The sequence below is a fragment of the Biomphalaria glabrata genome, chromosome 1 (assembly GCF_947242115.1).
Source record: "Biomphalaria glabrata chromosome 1, xgBioGlab47.1, whole genome shotgun sequence".
NCBI lineage: Eukaryota > Metazoa > Mollusca > Gastropoda > Planorbidae > Biomphalaria > Biomphalaria glabrata.
Genome location: NC_074711.1, coordinates 50,497,442 through 50,515,718, shown reverse-complemented (window position 1 = coordinate 50,515,718; position 18,277 = coordinate 50,497,442). Strand labels below are relative to the sequence as shown.

At 36.6% G+C, this 18,277-nt stretch overlaps 1 protein-coding gene across 10 annotated transcripts in view; it reads left to right on the top strand.

The window, feature by feature from the left end:
- The window catches only part of LOC106080036 (lachesin-like), a 137,513-nt gene that overhangs the window by 8,579 nt on the left and 110,657 nt on the right, over positions 1-18,277 (top strand). For all 10 annotated transcript variants that reach the window (XM_056041735.1, XM_056041730.1, XM_056041724.1 and 7 more), the window contains one exon: positions 2,553-2,987. In XM_056041735.1, coding sequence (XP_055897710.1) covers positions 2,828-2,987 — 160 coding nt within the window. In that variant the 5' untranslated portion in view covers positions 2,553-2,827. The remainder of the gene's footprint in view (positions 1-2,552; positions 2,988-18,277) is intronic.

Sequence of the window (18,277 nt, the reverse complement as noted above, 5' to 3'; positions counted from 1 at the left end):
AAGCTTCTAATGAAAACAAGCTTCTAATGAAGACAGTTTTGAAATGTTGCATATAGAAAGCATCTATCTAATCAAAGTAGATATAACTAAATGATGATGTCGTGGTGTGTTTTTTATACCCGGTATCCCTTTTTAAAATTTGTCAAATGTTTGGGATGTTCCTTCAGAGTTGAAGATAATCTACTTCCTAGTCTACGTGGAATGGCAGCGGGCAGGATATGAACCCGGGACCATCGTGGTGATCGACCGACAGTAGATAGCACTTATCACAATCTTGTAGTTAGGATCAATCAGAATCTAGTAGATAGTACTAATCACAATCTTGAAAAATGGACCAATCACAATCTTGTAGATAACATCAATCCCAATCTGGTACATAACACTAATCACAAGCGTGTACATAATATTAATCACATTCTTTGTACCAAAATCTCTAACATAACATCAATCAAAATCTTGTCAATTGCACCAATCACAATCTTGTGGATAGGACCTATCACAAACTTTCAAAAAAAAAAAGAAAAATCACAATCTTGTAGATAACACCAATTCCAATCTGGTACTGGTGCATAACACTAATCACGAACTTGGAAAAAGAAAAAAATCAAAATCTTATAGATTGTACCAATCACAATCTAATATATAGCATCATTCACAATATTTTACATAACACTAACCACAATCTTGTAGATAACAATTTAGTTTGTAGTATCAATCACAAATTTTAGATAAGACCAATCACAATGTATAGATTTTATCAATCACAATCAAAATCTTGTAGATAAGACCAATCTTAATTTTGTTGATAGAACCAATCACAATCTCGTACATAACATCAGTTACAATCTTGTATATAGCACCAATGAAAATTGTGTACTTAATATCAATCACAAGTCTGAAGATATTACTAATCACAATCTTGTAGATAAAACAAATCAAAATCTTGTAAATAGGACCAATCAAAATCCTGCTGGTATAACTAATCACAATCTTGTAGATAAGACGAATCACAATCTTGTAGATAAGACGAATCACAATCTTGATAATAGCACCAATCACAATCTTCTACATAACACCGATCACAATTTGGCAGATATTACCAAACACAAACTTGTAGATAAAACTAATTGAAATTATGGAAAAAGGACCAATTAAAATGTTTTAGAAATAACAAATCACAATCTGGTAGATAGCACCAATCACAATCTTGTAGACAGCAGATATCACAATCTTGGTTGCCATGTTACAACAAATCTATGAGTGTCTAATTAAAACAAGAAAAAAAAATTCAAAATACATTTTTTTGAAAAAGACAATATCTCCATTTTACAAATAAAGGTCAACTTCTTAATCGAATGATTCTACCAATTACACCAGCGGGCATTGTATAAGAGACTAATTATTTATTGGTAGCTTGATTACCTTTTAAGATCTTTATAAGATTTACGTAAAAATATAAACAAAGCTTAGATTATTTATCAATAAACTTAAAGCAACTTTAAATTTAATGAACAAATGGGTATTTTTTTCTTGAATGATTCCAATGATATAGATCTACACCTTTAAATCTAGACTCAGAAGATGATGCGCACAATTTTCCTGAACATTAATTTATTAAACTATTGAATCAATAATTCCTTAGATTCGGAAATTCCCGAACGCGATAGTCCCTTCAAGAATGCGATTGTCCTTTCAAAGATCTAAGTCTAGTACTCAAGCCAAATTTATATTTATTTATTTTTTACTTTGAAAAATTATAACGGTCAAATGAGAGTTTTCCCCATGTAGCCAATGCACTAGCATTTTTTTTCTCAGAGATATACATGAACTGTTAAAATTCTTCAAAAATTGTTAGAGCCGTTTTTGAGTTCAGGTTCCGCCCACCCGACGTTCATGAAGTTATGACTTGAATAGAGGTATTGAAATAAAAACATGGATTTTCTGTCACCAATCTACTACGTTACAAACTTTATCTTCCTACAAAAGACGGTCATTACCAATCTTATTATTCGCTATACCTTGGTTAAGATATACAATGCACTTTAGATATAGCTTTTTTTTTTACATTTAATATACATTATACTTTACACTATATATACATTGTACTCCAGACTGGATATACACTGTAATTTAGATTAAATATACACTATGCACTGAACTAAATATACACATTTCTTTATTAAATATACAATGTACTATATACTAAATATAGGCCTACACTGTACTTTGTACTAAATATACACTGTACGTTATACTAAGTAAACATTGTACTTTAGATATACTGTATTTAGACTAGATAAACACTATACTTAACACTAAATATTCACTATAATTTAGACTAAATATACACTGTGCTTAATACAAGATATATACATACTATACTTTAGACTAAATATACACTGTCATTTAGACTAAATATACAGTCATTTAGGTGAAATATAGATTGTTCTTTATACTAGATATACACTGTACATTAGACTAGATGAACACTGTACTTTAACATAACACAATTTTGTGTTCTACTTACACATTTATTGTCCTTCTATTTGCAGTGTAAGCAGCAAGATATATCAGTTCATATAGAGGCGACATTTTTTTAAATTCAATAACAAGTCAAGAAAACCTAGCAATAGCTACATAAGGAATAAATAAGTCTTTTTGCTTAGCATTTCCAATCCAGCGGGCGGTCTATAGCTTTGGCTTAACAACTTCATCGCTCCAATAGAAGAGCTTGAGGGTTTTGTTTGGAGTATCGGCTGTATTCCTGTGGACACAAGGTCTTACTACACTTGCAGCCCTCGGCCCAACAGATGGGTAAGCGGCTTAGATGACCAGGCCGGTAATGAAACGTTATCACGGAGAGAGGCGCCCCCTGTCTGGCTTAGTAAAGCCGGCATTAGCCAGCATGGTTAAACGTGACCAAAGATCAGGATGGTGTGGAGCCGGACAGGTCTTGCTGGTGCTCCTGGTTCTCTTCTCACAGACGGGTAGGTTCAAGAAGTGTTGTGTCATGTCTCCGTGTCATGTCTCCATGTCATGTCTCTGTGTCATGTCTCTGTGTCATGTCTCCTTGTCATATCTCTGTGTCATATCTCTGTGTCATGTCTCTGTGTCATGTCTCCATGTCATGTCTCCGTGTCATGTCTCTGTGTCATGTCTCTGTGTCATGTCTCCTTGTCATGTCTCTGTGTCATGTCTCTGTGTCATGTCTCCGTGTCATGTCTCCATGTCATGTCTCCTTGTCATATCTCCTTGTCATATCTCTGTGTCATGTCTCTGTGTCATGTCTCTGTGTCATGTCTCTGTGTCATGTCTCCTTGTCATGTCTCTGTGTCATGTCTCCTTGTCATGTCTCCTTGTCATGTCTCCTTGTCATGTCTCCTTGTCATGTCTCTGTGTCATGTCGATGTCTAGATGTGTGAGTATAAAAAGCCAACCTATTAGACTTACTTTTTCTAATTATGTCTATTGATGTTTGTACATTACGTAGGTTGCATCTTATATAGATTTATGTATTGGGTGTGTCTTTAACACCAATCTTCATTCTAGATGGAATACAATTTTTACATAATCAACCAATTAAAAATATAAAGGAGCATGTTGTCTGTAAAGGCCAACAAAAGCTTTGATAAACTAGTGGCAGTTGATACACTATTAAACTAGTAGCACATTGATAAACAATTAGAATAGTAGCAATAGATATACCATTATACTTTGATAAACTACTAGAGTAGTGGCACTTGATAAAATACTAGAGTAGCAGCACTTTGATAAACTACTAGAGTAGTGGCACTTGATAAACTACGAGAGTAGTGGTACTTGATAAACTACTAGAGTAGTGGCACTTGATAAACTACTAGAGTAGTTGCACTTTGATAAACTACTAGAGTAGTGGCACTTGATAAACTACTAGAGTAGCGGCACTTTGATAAACTACTAGAGTAGTGGCACTTGATAAACTACTAGAGTAGTGGCACTTGATAAACTACTAGAGTAGTGGCACTTGATAAACTACTAGAGTAGTGGCACTTTGATAAACTACTAGAGTAGTGGCACTTGATAAACTACTAGAGTAGCGGCACTTTGATAAACTACTAGAGTAGTGGCACTTGATAAACTACTAGAGTAGTGGCACTTGATAAACTACTAGAGTAGTGGCACTTGATAAACTACTAGAGTAGTGGCACTTTGATAAACTACTAGAGTAGTGGCACTTTGATAAACTACTAGAGTAGTGGCACTTGATAAACTACTAGTGTAGTGGCACTTTGATAAACTACTAGAGTAGTGGCACTTGATAAACTACTAGAGTAGCGGCACTTTGATAAACTACTAGAGCAGTGGCACTTGATAAACTACTAGAGTAGCGGCACTTGATAAACTACTAGAGTAGTGGCACTTTGAGGTTCTAGACAAAAAAATACTAATCTCACATGAATCATGAAAGGTTTGATTAAGAAGCAAAGCTTAGATACGTCAAGTGTATAGTTCCTATACCATGTCATATTAAATTGAGTAGATCTTGTGTACTTTGTAAGTGGAAGCTGTAGGTTAAATCGATGTCTTAAGTCACTATGACATCCTGTAAACTTAGTAACCGATGACCCTAGAGTCACGTGACCCAGTGGGACTAAGATGCTGAACCAGTAGACAAAAGGCGGCCGACTCAAATCTTCTCACCATCAATATCTGCTAATTTGTTGTAGCCTCTGAGGAGATAAGTCGACACCCAAACACTCACACACACCCAAACACTCACACACACCCAAACACTCACACTCCCAAACACTCACACACCCAAACACTCACACTCAAACACTGACACACACCCAAACACTCACACACACTCACACACACCCAAACACTCACACACCCAAATACTTACACACTCAAACACTCACACACCCAAACACTCACACACTCAAACACTCACACACAAACACTCACACACACTCAAATACTCACACACACAAACTCACGCTTTTGGGTTGTTCTTTTCTAACGTCATTTTGCCGTCATTTTTTATAAAATGTCTTGATTTTGTAAATAGGTTTATCATTTATTGGATCCTGTAAGCAAGCAATTATCTGACTTGTGATTTGTAAAATACTATCCAGTCAATATCTTTCAATTGTAAACAAAATGTTCAATATTAAATTTAAACCCCAAACGTAAACAAAATGTTCAACTTAAAATGGACACCAAAAGTTTAGCTGGACAGAAGAACAAAACGCTTCACTTGGCTACTCCAGCTGAAGTTGACCAAACTATGACATAAATAAATTCAACTCCAATGTTGTCTTCATTCAAGTTTTGTTTCATGAAACCCACATTTTTAATTAATATTTGCCTATTGCAGAATCCTCGCGTTGTAACCTTTAGTTTGAATCTTGTTTTGATTAATTTAGGAATTACAGGTCTGAGTTTTTGACTAGATTTAGTGGTGAGATTAGTTGGATCATAGTCAAAGAATATCATCACCCAAACATACCATTTGAACCATGTGACAAACAAATATACCATTTGAACCATGAGACTCACTAAATATACCATCTGCACCTTCTGACAAACAAAAATGCAATCTAAACCTTCATCATCACTCCTTTGAGTTCCTCATGGAACATAGGGCCTCGACAAAAACACGCCACTCTCCACGGTCTCTTGCTAGCTTTTTGATGGTGTCCCAGCTCTTCCCGGTCTTCTCTGCTTCTTCAAGTACACTGCGTCGCCATGTTCCTTTTGGTCTTCCTCTGCGTCTTGTTCCCTGGGGGTTCCACTCTAAGGCCTGCCTAGCTCTGTTGCTGGTATCTTTTCTAAGGGTGTTACCAATCCATCTCCACTTCCTCTCTAAGATCTGCACTTCTATATTTTTCTGTCCACTCATCTCCCACAGTTTGGTGTTTTCTACTTTGTCATACCAGTGTATTTTTAGGATATTTCTCAGGCATCTGTTGATGAAGGTCTGTATTTTTTTGTTGTTGTGGCTTCAGTTGTTCTCCATGTTTCAGAACCATACAGTAGGACAGCCTTGACATTAGAGTTAAAGATTCTTAGTTTAATCTTGTTTGAGATGTAAGGAGATTTCCAGGTTGGTTTTAGCTGTGTAAATGTCTGACGTGCTAGATTTATACGGCGTTTAATGTCTTCATCTGTTCCACCTGATATACTGACTACACTCCCAAGGTATATAAAATTTTCTACTTGGTCTATTGTCTGAAGATTCAATACTATGTCTCCACTTTGTTTATTGTTTACTTTAAGTACTTTAGTTTTTTGGTGGTTTATTTTGAGGCCTACTCTTTTTCCTACTTCGCTTAAAGCTGTGACCTTTTCTTGCATATCCTGTAGTCTGTGTGATAATAGGGCTATGTCATCAGCGAATTCCAGATCTTCCAGCTTTTGTGTGAGAGTCCATTGGATTCCTTTCCCTGCGTTAGAGTAGGCTTCTTTTGTGACCCAATCCAATACTAGAAGGAACAGGAGTGGTGAAAGAAGACATCCCTGTTTGACTCCTGTTGTGACTGGGAATTCCTCTGACAGCTTGCCACAGTGGGTTACTTGGCAGGTGAAACCATCATAAAGGTTCTTGATTATGGTTATTGTAAAATGTTTTACATGTTTCGGATGTTCCTTCAGAGTTGAAGATAATTACTTCCTAGTCCAAACCTCCCGCAGGACGACGGGGGATGGGAGCGGGCAGGGTTTGAACCCTCGACCATCGATAAATGTGAACGACAGTCCAGCGCGCAAACCGCACGACCAGGCAGCCATTATTTTATTGGGGATCCCATAATGTCTCATTACAGTCCAGATAGATTCTCTGTCGACACTATCAAAAGCTTTTTCAAAGTCAACAAAAGTTGCATAGAGAGGAGATTGCCATTCGACACATTGTTCTACAATTATCCTGAGTGTAGCTATTTGGTCAGCACAAGATCTCTAAACCTTGAGACACACTAAATATACCATCTGAACCTTGAGACACACTAAATATACCACCTGAACCTTGAGACACAGTAAATATGCCATCTGAACCTTGTGACACACTAAATATACCACTTGAACCTTGTGACACACTAAATATACCACCTGAACCTTGAGACACACTAAATATATCACCTGAACCTTGTGACACACTAAATATACCACTTGAACCTTGTGACACACTAAATATACCACTTGAACCTTGTGACACACTAAATATACCACCTGAACCTTGAGACACACTAAATATATCACCTGAACCTTGTGACACACTAAATATGCCATCTGAACCTTGTGACACACTGAATATACCACCTTAACCTTGTGACACACTAAATATACCTCCTGAACCTTGAGACACATTAAATATACCATCTGAATCTTTTGACACACTAAATATAACACCTGAACCTTGTGACAAACAGAAAGATCTCCTCAAACTCCTAATTGTGTAACTCAAGTTTCTGTAAATACATTCGAGAAAAAAAAAAGTAGAAGAAAATTTCATTTTGTTGTATTGTAAACGTCATCCCAATAATACTATCATCGTGCCCCATCTGACCCAGAAATTCACATCCACCTATCCAACAATAAAAACAATAATACAATGAACTAGAGTATAAAAAAATTGTTCAATTTACTGTAAACACACTCTTTGTTTACATGCTCATTTCTATGTTAATTCTAAAGTCCTAAAAATATTTCCAATACGTCATTATTCTGTTGACTGTTTACAGTATTCTGTTGACTGGATGCACCAAATAGTTTGCTATTGATCGATTCACCTCCATTTTATGAAAATCTTCATTGGCTTGAGAGAGAGAGAGAGAGAGAAAGAAAGAGAGAGAGAAAGAGAGAGAGAAAGAGAGAGAGAAAGAGAGAAAGAGAGACAGTGAAAGAGAGACAGAGAAAGAGAGAGAGAGAAAGAGAGAGAGACAGAGAGAGAGAAAGAGAGAGAGAGAAAGAGAGAGAAAGAGAGACAGATAAACAGAGTGTTAAAAAGCCAAATAAATACAAAATAATAACAATAGTTTAATGCCAGACAGATTACTTGATTGGAGACAGAAAAACAAAAGAATATTATAAAACAAATGAATTGGCCAGACAGACTGCTGAAGTATATATTTAGTAAAGAGAATTACTCAGAGCTTAGGATCAGCTTTCCCTCTGATAACTTCAGTGTCAATGATGATATTTGCTTCGACCTCAGGGTCCTATCGAACAAATCACGCCCTGACCCCCGGGGGCTACTACGGAAACCAGAGAATGCAGCTTTCGTGCCTGACTCGCGTAATTACTTAATCCCCTGGCGGGACAGGGAGCTATTTGCTCACATCCAATAGGGGCGCCAAACCCCCCTTCCCCAATGTTAGCTGTGTTCGATCCTGAGCATGTTCGTCATTCTGTGTACATATTGTGTTAGGTCATCCATGGTTTAGACAATTCATTGTTTGACCTACCAGGTCTTGTAGATGTGTTGTCAGCTTATGTATGGTATTGACAGATTCATTGTCTGATATGTCAGATCTTGTAGATGCATAGTGAGGTCATACACGACGTCATGAAAATGATTTAAGGGTATGACCATTTTTAGTTAGGTCGTGGAAATATTGTATTAAGATTAAGCACTTTCTAAGCAAGGTCATGGAAAAGTGTTAGTGTGTAGATTTGGTTACAAAACTAGACCGAAGTGCTATATTCAAAGCGTATATTGTTAGAGTGTTTTTTGTCCTCGTGAAACATATTTCACCCTTTGAGCTAGTCATAATAGGATACATTAATTTATGTTGTTAAAGACCTTTTCAACATAGTGAATGGACTAGCTCAACATTCTAACTTGGAAATTACTCTATTAGGTTCTTGAAATGTTATCTACTGTCTGTAAAAATGTCAAATAAAATCAGAGCAACCAGCGTCTCAGTACTTCTTGTGTTGACAGAAAGAAATGATCAACTAGTGTAGATTGTGGGCCACAGTTGCGTAGCTAGCAATGTGCGGGTGGTGCGGGCCGCACGGAGCATCAAGTAGTGGGGGGCATCCAACTGAGGACAAACGTTCTCAGTAAAACTACACATTGTAATGACATCAATACAAACTAACACATTTATTTGTTTTTGGTAATTTGTTATGTCCTATATTCTTTCTGAAATTAAATGTAAGCTGTAGACCAGCTGGAATCAAGTTTTACCAGATTTGTTTCAATCTCGGAAGGCAACTTTTACACTTTTTTTTTGAAGCCTTACATGATATTACTTCCTTGTTCACTGCACTGGTTATGGACAAGTTTAGATTGGTGTTTTTATTTTTCTAATCTACTAATTAGTCATGATCCAATCTCTTTGGGGATCATACAGAAAGTTAAAAAGGAAATATTTCTCACAATATTTTCCACAATACAACTAACATCTAAAATGTATATCAAAATTTCATGGCAGACGTGTTGGTCACAAAAAAAATTGTCTAGCAAAAAAGATGAAGATAGATTTTTGTATCACCACACAAGAAAGAGCTACTGAAGGAAATACTTTCCTTGGACCGTATTGTTCATGAAATAATAACCCCATAAGAACAACGTCATGATAAATATGAATTTTAGTCGCCTTTATTGAATCCTCAAATGGAAATTAATCTCAATGGTTCCCACAGCGACATAGACAAAAACGGATTTTGTCTTGGGGCTTTAGGTCATTGTCACAGTTTCTCCAGAAGTCTCCGAACTTCCAAAACAAGAATCTATTGAGCTTTGGAGTTTTATAAAAAAAAAATATGTCAGTCCCCGAATATTGTCATCTTGATTCGAATTTTTTTTTTCTACTGTTGTGGTAAGTCTGGCTACATGCAATCAAAGTTTTTCCAAACTTACTTTGATGAACAATTACTTACAATCAACAATGACGAATTTACGACTCACTCATTTGGCAATTTCGTCTATTGAACGAATATTGGAAAACACTGATTTCGATACAATTATCGATAGTTTACCGGCGGGAAAGCGAGATTCACTTGTATTATCTTTATTTCGAAATTACAAACTTTTCGCTGTTTGAAGACTTTTTTTAGGAGGGCATCGTGAGGAACTGCCGCACAGGGCATCGTGAGGAACTGCCGCACAGGGCATCAAATACCCTAGCTACGCCACTGCTGAGCATTGAACTACATACAAGAAATGTTACTAGATAGAAACGTGGTCGAAAGGCCAAGTGCGCTTGAACTTGGCTACCTAGAAGGGGGATCAAGGTTCGGCACCCGACTCGGGCAGAGTTATGTTTACTGAGCGCCCAAAGGCAGAACGGAAAACCAACTCCTAGATACCCCCCCCCCCCACTGGTCCACAAAAGAGATTGGACCAAAAGCGCTCTGAGCATGCTATAAGCATGAAAGTAGCGCTATATAAAAGCTATAATAATAATAATAATAATGACATTGTTTCCAGTGGCGTCACTAGAGTGGGTGTCACCCAGTGGGTCAGCTTTGGGTGTCACTCCCCTTCCCAAATTCCATTTTTTTTCGTTAAGCCATAATACATATGTAAGCAGGTCAGGCAGGCGCTGAGTGAAAGAGAGGACCTATTCTCTGCTCAACATTAAATGCTAGAACAGTAGCCAGATGTTAGCGCTACTGGGTGGGCTCAATCTGTGACACCTCAGTCTACGACCGAGGGGCTAGAGTCGCCTAAGCAACCAGACATACTAAACTATACTAACTAACTAAGAAGAAGCAATAACGAAACTTTACTTAAGGGTAAATAAACAAAACGAAACTTTATTAACATACAAATAAATCAATAGTAAATATAATATATACACTACAATGAAAACAACTAATACTAACCCTCTAAATCTACGACACTACAAACACCAACAAACTAACCAAACCAACTATCTAACACAAACTGATCAAAACAACTATCTAACTAAAGAGAACTAAATCACTACAAGAAAACTACTATACTAGACCTAGATATACACAAACACACTACTATAAACTAGTCTAGATCTACAAATTTCTACTATTACAACCAACCCATAACTATAACTAAAACAAGAACACCTTAGTCTTAGTACCTTACTAACTAGACTAAACTAATTACTAACTAGCTAAAACAAGAGACTAAAACTAAGCCTATAACTATAAAGGCTACACTACAAAAACAAAATAACACTAGATTCTAGATCTACAGCAAGAACAACAATACTAGATCTATCAATAGCTGTTTTAATGTTTATAGCAGAAACCAAATTAGAAAATAACACTAGATTCCCTAGAATTAGAAAAGATCTACAACAGCAATTATAGCAGCAATATTAGATACAGCAGCATGTATTTCAGCAGTAACACAGCAGTAATATTCATCAGTAACACAGCAGTTAAAAGCAGTAGTAATAGCAAACTTACAGGCCGTCCCAGGAACAGAATAATAAAATAATTAGACGACAGACCACAAAGATCTTCAGCTGTCACACAGACAGATATGGTACTGACCACTGGTCAAATGTACACTCAACTGATTTAAGACAGCATGTAGTACATCACTTTTATACTATCCCGCACTAACCTATATAAATATGCGGAAGTACAAAATAAAATATATAAAAATAGCTCTAACCTATACAACAAAATACATATAAAACTAGCTCTGGGAACGCAAGCTCACACACATACTTTATAATTACATTAATTAATTGTTAAATATACGCAGATGATAAGAAATAGTCGAAGGCTTGGTTAAATGATTCAGAGATATTCTTTAAGGTCTTAGTGGCATATGAATCATGACCTTTCATTTTTAGTTTCTTCAAGAAAAATTGTGCTGCCTTTAGATGTCTTCTCAATCATGGTAAGCCTATATCTGTTTGAATGTCGTCTTTTGGAGAATCATCATAGACGTGAACAATAGTTACAGTTACAATACTTTGTCAGTTGTTGAAATACTTTTAGGTTTATCTGCTACATCAATGATTGCTTCTAGTAATAGTAGAAGTTCAGAAGTAAAAAAAAAAGATCGATGCATTGAGATGCGCTTAGCTTCCGAACCGGAAGTCCCAGGTTGGAATCCTGGTGAAGACTGGGATTTTTAATTTTGGGATCCTTAGGCACCTCTGAGTCCTCCCAGCTCTAATGTGTACCTCAAATTAATTGGGGAATAGTAAAGGCGGTTGGTCGTTGTGTTGACCACATGACAACCTCGTTAACCGTGGGCCACAGAAACAGATGAGCTTTAAATTATCTGCCCCATAGACCGCAAGGTTTGAAAGGGGAGCTTGCTACTAAACAGTGAGTTCGGCAATTTGTCATTTCTCGCCAGACATTTTCTTCTTTTTTTTCTATTGAATCACACAAATTGTTTTAAAGAACCTATTCAATAACACTTTGAGCTAACATATTATGCTTCTGGTAAAGAAAAGGTTTAATTGGTCACCACTTTGTCAAAAGTTTAAAGGTACTTTGGCCTTCTAGTACATAAAATAAAAGACATCTGTCAATAGATCTTAAGCTGCGCATCTAGTGGCTATAATTTCAGAACGAAAATATTGTTTCAATAGCAGAAGAAAATTTAGGCAAGAAGCATTTTCTAAAAAAATGTTGACTACATAAATTAAGTGAATGTTATACACATCTATTAAATAGCTATTCTGTTGCTTCCTAAAATTTTCTGTACTCCTCCATGGTTCCAGACATTGAAGCTGCATTATAATATCCCTGAGCTCGCACCCCCCGCACCCCCCTAGTAACGCCACTGATTGTTTCCAATCTAGCTAGAACAGTCTTTATAAGATAAGATAAATGGTTGTCTGAAACTTGAGTTTGTGCTTGAAATTAGAAACCATGGATTCGAAAGAAACAGTTTTTTTCTTCCGTTAGTTCAATTTGAGCAGAGCCTTTGTTCTCTGGAGTCTTTGTCTTTGTTCTCTGATGTATTTGTCTTTGTTCTCTGGAGTCTTTGTCTTTATTCTCTGGAGTATTTGTCTTTGTTCTCTGGAGTCTTTGTCTTTGTTCTCTGATATATTTGTCTTTGTTCTCTGATGTATTTGTCTTTGTTCTCTGGAGTCTTTGTCTTTGTTCTATGGAGTCTTTGTCTTTGTTCTCTGATGTATTTGTCTTTGTTCTCTGGAGTCTTTGTCTTTGTTCTCTGGAGTCTTTGTCTTTGTTCTCTGATGTATTTGTCTTTGTTCTCTGATGTATTTGTCTTTGTTCTCTGATGTATTTGTCTTTGTTCTGTGGATTATTTGTCTTTGTTCTCTGGAGTATTTGTCTTTGTACTCTGATGTATTTGTTTTATAAAATGTTATACATAAATAGTTCATGCATTTTAACATTGCATTATGGTGTCATCCAATTCTTGTCTCACAAAGGGTCTATGTAACTGTCAATGCAACATCCACGCAACATTCTTAGATCCAGAGATTCTCTCTACTGCTCAGAGTGTCAGCCCCCAAATGTCCAATGTATTTGAATTATCAAAACGAAAGGAAAATGTCAGTCAAATTAAAGTTGATTATCGATACATTTGCCGAAATGAAGACACGATACCGGAAACTCTAAATTCTCTCTCATATTGATCGGCACAAAGCCTCTGAGATTGTCTTCACTTGTTGGACAGACATTTTGCTTTTAATTGGAATAAAGTGCATGCTAGGAAAATAAACGAGGCTGACCTTTGTTTTGGGACAAACACAATTTCCTTCTAGAACATGAAATTTGTTTAAGACATTGACTATCTAGAATGATAGTTTATAGATGATTTTACCACGATCTTTATACAGATGTTTCAATAGCGCAGTTCTATTTAAATCTGTCATTCTTACTATTGCTTTCACCGGAAAACAAATACTTTGACTTTCTGTATTTCAATGAACTCCAAAATGACATATTGCATATATCACAACACTGAACTAGTTATTATATAGCGATTGCCATTCACTGACAGAGACTTATATTGAAGTTAACACTTCAGTATGCTATTATAGTGCATTGAACATACATAGAATTGATAGTGTTTCAATGATCTTTGGCCATTGGGTTCTGAATGTTGGCCAGAATATTACCACCACTCGAGAAGTCACTCCAGTGAGGGATTGTGAGAAGTAACTCCAGTGAGGGATTGTGAAAAGTCACTCCAGTGAGGGATTGTGAGAAGTCACTCCAATGAGGGATTGTGAGAAGTCACTCCAGTGAGGGATTGTGAGAAGTCACTCCAGTGAGGGATTGTGAGAAGTCACTCTAGTGAGGGATTGTGAGAAGTAACTCCAGTGAGGGATTGTGAGAAGTCACTCCAGTGAGGGATTGTGAGAAGTAACTCCAGTGAGAGATTGTGAGAAGTAACTCCAGTGAGGGATTGTGAGAAGTCACTCCAGTGAGGGATTGTGAGAAGTCACTCCAGTGAGGGATTGTGAGAAGTCACTCCAGTGAGGGATTGTGAGAAGTAACTCCAGTGAGGGATTGTGAGAAGTCACTCCAGTGAGGGATTGTGAGAAGTCACTCCAGTGAGGGATTGTGGGAAGTCACTCCAGTGAGGGATTGTGAGAAGTAACTCCAGTGAGAGATTGTGAGAAGTAACTCCAGAGAGGGATTGTGAAAAGTCACTCCAGTGAGGGATTGTGAGAAGTCACTCCAGTGAGGAATTGTGAGAAGTAACTCCAGTGAGGGATTGTGTGAAGTCACTCCAGTGAGGGATTGTGAGAAGTCACTCCAGTGAGGGATTGTGAGAAGTAACTTCAGTGAGGGATTGTGAGAAGTAACTCCAGTGAGGGATTGTGAGAAGTCACTCCAGTGAGGGATTGTGAGAAGTAACTCCAGTGAGAGATTGTGAGAAGTAACTCCAGTGAGGGATTGTGAGAAGTAACTCCAGTGAGGGATTGTGAGAAGTCACTCCAGTGAGGGATTGTGAGAAGTAACTCCAGTGAGGGATTGTGAGAAGTAACTCCAGTGAGGGATTGTGAGAAGTCACTCCAGTGAGGGATTGTGAGAAGTAACTCCAGTGAGGGATTGTGAGAAGTCACTCCAGTGACGGATTGTGAGAAGAAACTCCAGTGAGGGATTGTGATAAGTCACTCCAGTGAGGGATTGTGAGAAGTAACTCCAGTGAGGGATTGTGGGAAGTCACTCCAGTGAGGGATTGTGGGAAGTAACTCCAGTGAGGGATTTTGAGAAGTCACTCCAGTGAGGGATTGTGAGAAGTCACTCCAGTGAGGGATTGTGGGAAGTCACTCCAGTGAGGGATTGTGAGAAGTCACTCCAGTGAGGGATTGTGAGAAGTAACTCCAGTGAGGGATTGTGAGAAGTCACTCCAGTGAGGGATTGTGAGAAGTCACTCCATAGAGGGATTGTGAGAAGTCACTCCAGTGAGGGATTGTCTGGATGTGTGTGTGTGTGTGACATATCCAACAACCGTTTAAGAGCAGGTAACTCTTCGACTCGGTTATACTACAAATAAATAGTTGAAATTAGATAAAGTAAAAAAAAAAGGTAAAGTTACCCTTTCAGACCGTGCGATCTAATGAGCAGATGTTGTTAAGGTTTAATGATTCTTTGGCCAACGGTTAACGAGCAGGATGTCATGTGGTCAGCACAACGACCAACCGTCTTTACTTTCCCCAACGAAAGTCAGGTACCTAATAAAGTTGGGTTGTCTCAGGGGCGCCCTGAAAATCCTGAAATTCAAAATCGCAGAGGTCAATGAAATAGGTTCGGAAGCCAAGTGCTTCTATATTTACATTGGTTGACATATATATATATATATATATATATATATATATATATATATATATATATATATATATATATATATATATATATATATATATGTATGTATGTATGTATGTATGTATGTGTGTGTGTGTGTGTGCGTGTGTGTGTGTGTGTGTGTGTGTTTTTAATATAGAAGACTACAACAACAAATTCAACTCGGACATGCTTTAAATAACTTTATATATGTTGATATAAACTTTGGCTTTCGAAGAGGCGAGTGATAAAGTATCAGACGCTTTGTTAAGTGTCATTCTATATTCTACGTAGATTGATGGGCTTTTTGTATTTATAGGGAACACTGGAATGTATTACTTTGACATAATGTTGTGACATTGTCTTGATGGCATTGTTTGTCTTAGATAGATAGATAGATAGATAGATAGATAGATAGATAGATAGATAGATAAGATAGATAGATAGATAGATAGATAGATAGATAGATAGATAGATAGATAGATAGATAGATAGATAGATAGATAGACTAAGACAGCTACAATGTTTCTTTGTTGCACTAATCAATATGTCCGTCCAGTTAACCTACAATACACGTGTACACACTAAATGTCAACAAAGTCATAAATGTTAATTGATTTCAAACTTTGTATATGTCAGTTGCTAGATCATTGAATTCATTTTTATTTCTTATTTCTTAAATTATTAATGTAAAATGCTTGACACTAAAATTGGCTACAATAACAAAAACAACAGCCCACTGTGAGTTTAATGTGCCACTGTGGCATTCATGTTCAAATGTTTGTTTATTTCTGAAAGTTCTGTTCTGAAGTTTTGATTGTAATGGAAATGAATGCTATCTTACGAGAATCAACAAATAATGTGTTTATAAATGTTTACTAACTTAAAGATGACTGATGAGATACATATAAAACAAAATATTTTTGGATGATTTCTTACTTCAATCGATTTCATAAGGTGGATACTTCACCAAACTAACATTACAAATAGTTTTTAGCATATTATATATAGGTACTAGCGGTGTTATGGATATCCTGGGTAATTTGTATACCATCATACCCTCCCCCCCCCTTTTCCAAACAGCATTGTTCCAATGATACTATATACTTTACCAAACTTGTAGAAAAACTCACTTACTAACTCATTCATTTTATCCCTCATTCACTCACACATTTATTCACTCACTCACTCTTACACATTTGTATTGCGTGTCACAATTCTAAAAATTCAATGACTCACCATCAATAACATTTTCTCTCTACTGAGGGGAAAAAACGAGATATTTAAAAAAAAGTCAAGAATCAGAATTTGTCATGGGAGAGCTGAACAAGTGTCGATGTTTTAATATCATGAACCGCGAGGTCCCACGTCTAGAAACTAACACACATAAATTAATGGACAAAAATGTATCGTACGTGACAGGAATATCTGCAGACTTCTGCTTCATATTCATGAGGAGTGACTGCCCTTGATACTCAACAAAGTAAGAACAAAAGTGAAACTTTTTTTTGTTCGGAGGGAAGAGGGAAAAGATCTTTTATCTATGACCCTAGACAAGTTAAAATGTAGTCATCTTTTGGTCTAGAACTAAAATGTAGTCATCTTTTGGTCTAGAACTACTACAATTGTAAAGCTTCAGGGACCCATTTCTGGGATGTATTCTGAGAAATGTTTTGTATGTACCAGGCGGACATGATCTCCGTGAATTGTGGGAATGAAGTGGCACGTGACCTATTCCTCAATAAATGAAAACATGATTCTCTTGGTGGGCTTTTTTTTTTACTTGATTAAAAGTTAATTTTGTATTAAAAACCTTGATGGAAATATAGGCCCATATATAGATATATGTTGATATACGTTTTGTACAACTCTGTACGACTTCACTTCGAGAGAGAGGGAGAGAGAGGGAGAGAGAGGGAGAGAGAGAGAGAGAGAGAGAGGGAGAGATACAGAATCTAACAAACCCACACTCGTATAAAATTAAATCAAAGGAAAAAAAGATTTTAGCAAATTTAATACGTAAATAAGAAAAACATTAAAATCAATCAATCAATATTTAGAGTTCATGTATCAATTAGTTAGGATCAGTCATGTCATTGAATTGGGAATACATGTACCAATTGTTTTGGGTTAGTTTTCTCAATGTCCGGACCAGTAGGAAAAAGAGGGGAATGGAGAGGCTATCTAAATGTTACGTAATTTCTTTTTAATTACATAAAAAAAGAAAAACATTTTTAAAATACAATCTAGAAAAACAACGCCAATACGAAGTTTAATTGACCTCATTCACCAAGCGTAAACAAACAACATTTAGTCACGTGATTCTATATATCTTCTATACAAATTATGTAATCCTTAGTGGTTGTCACGTGATACGCATTTTTCATTGTTTTATCAATATAATGAGGTGGCTACATGTGTTTATTTACGGTTGGTGAATGTTGTCCATTGTATCAATTAGTTTGGATCAATCAGGTCATTAAATGTGTAATAGATCTAGACCTACAAAAATAAATCTGTGCGATTAGAAATATTTTGACCAATTGTTTTTGTTTAGCGTTATTTCATGCTT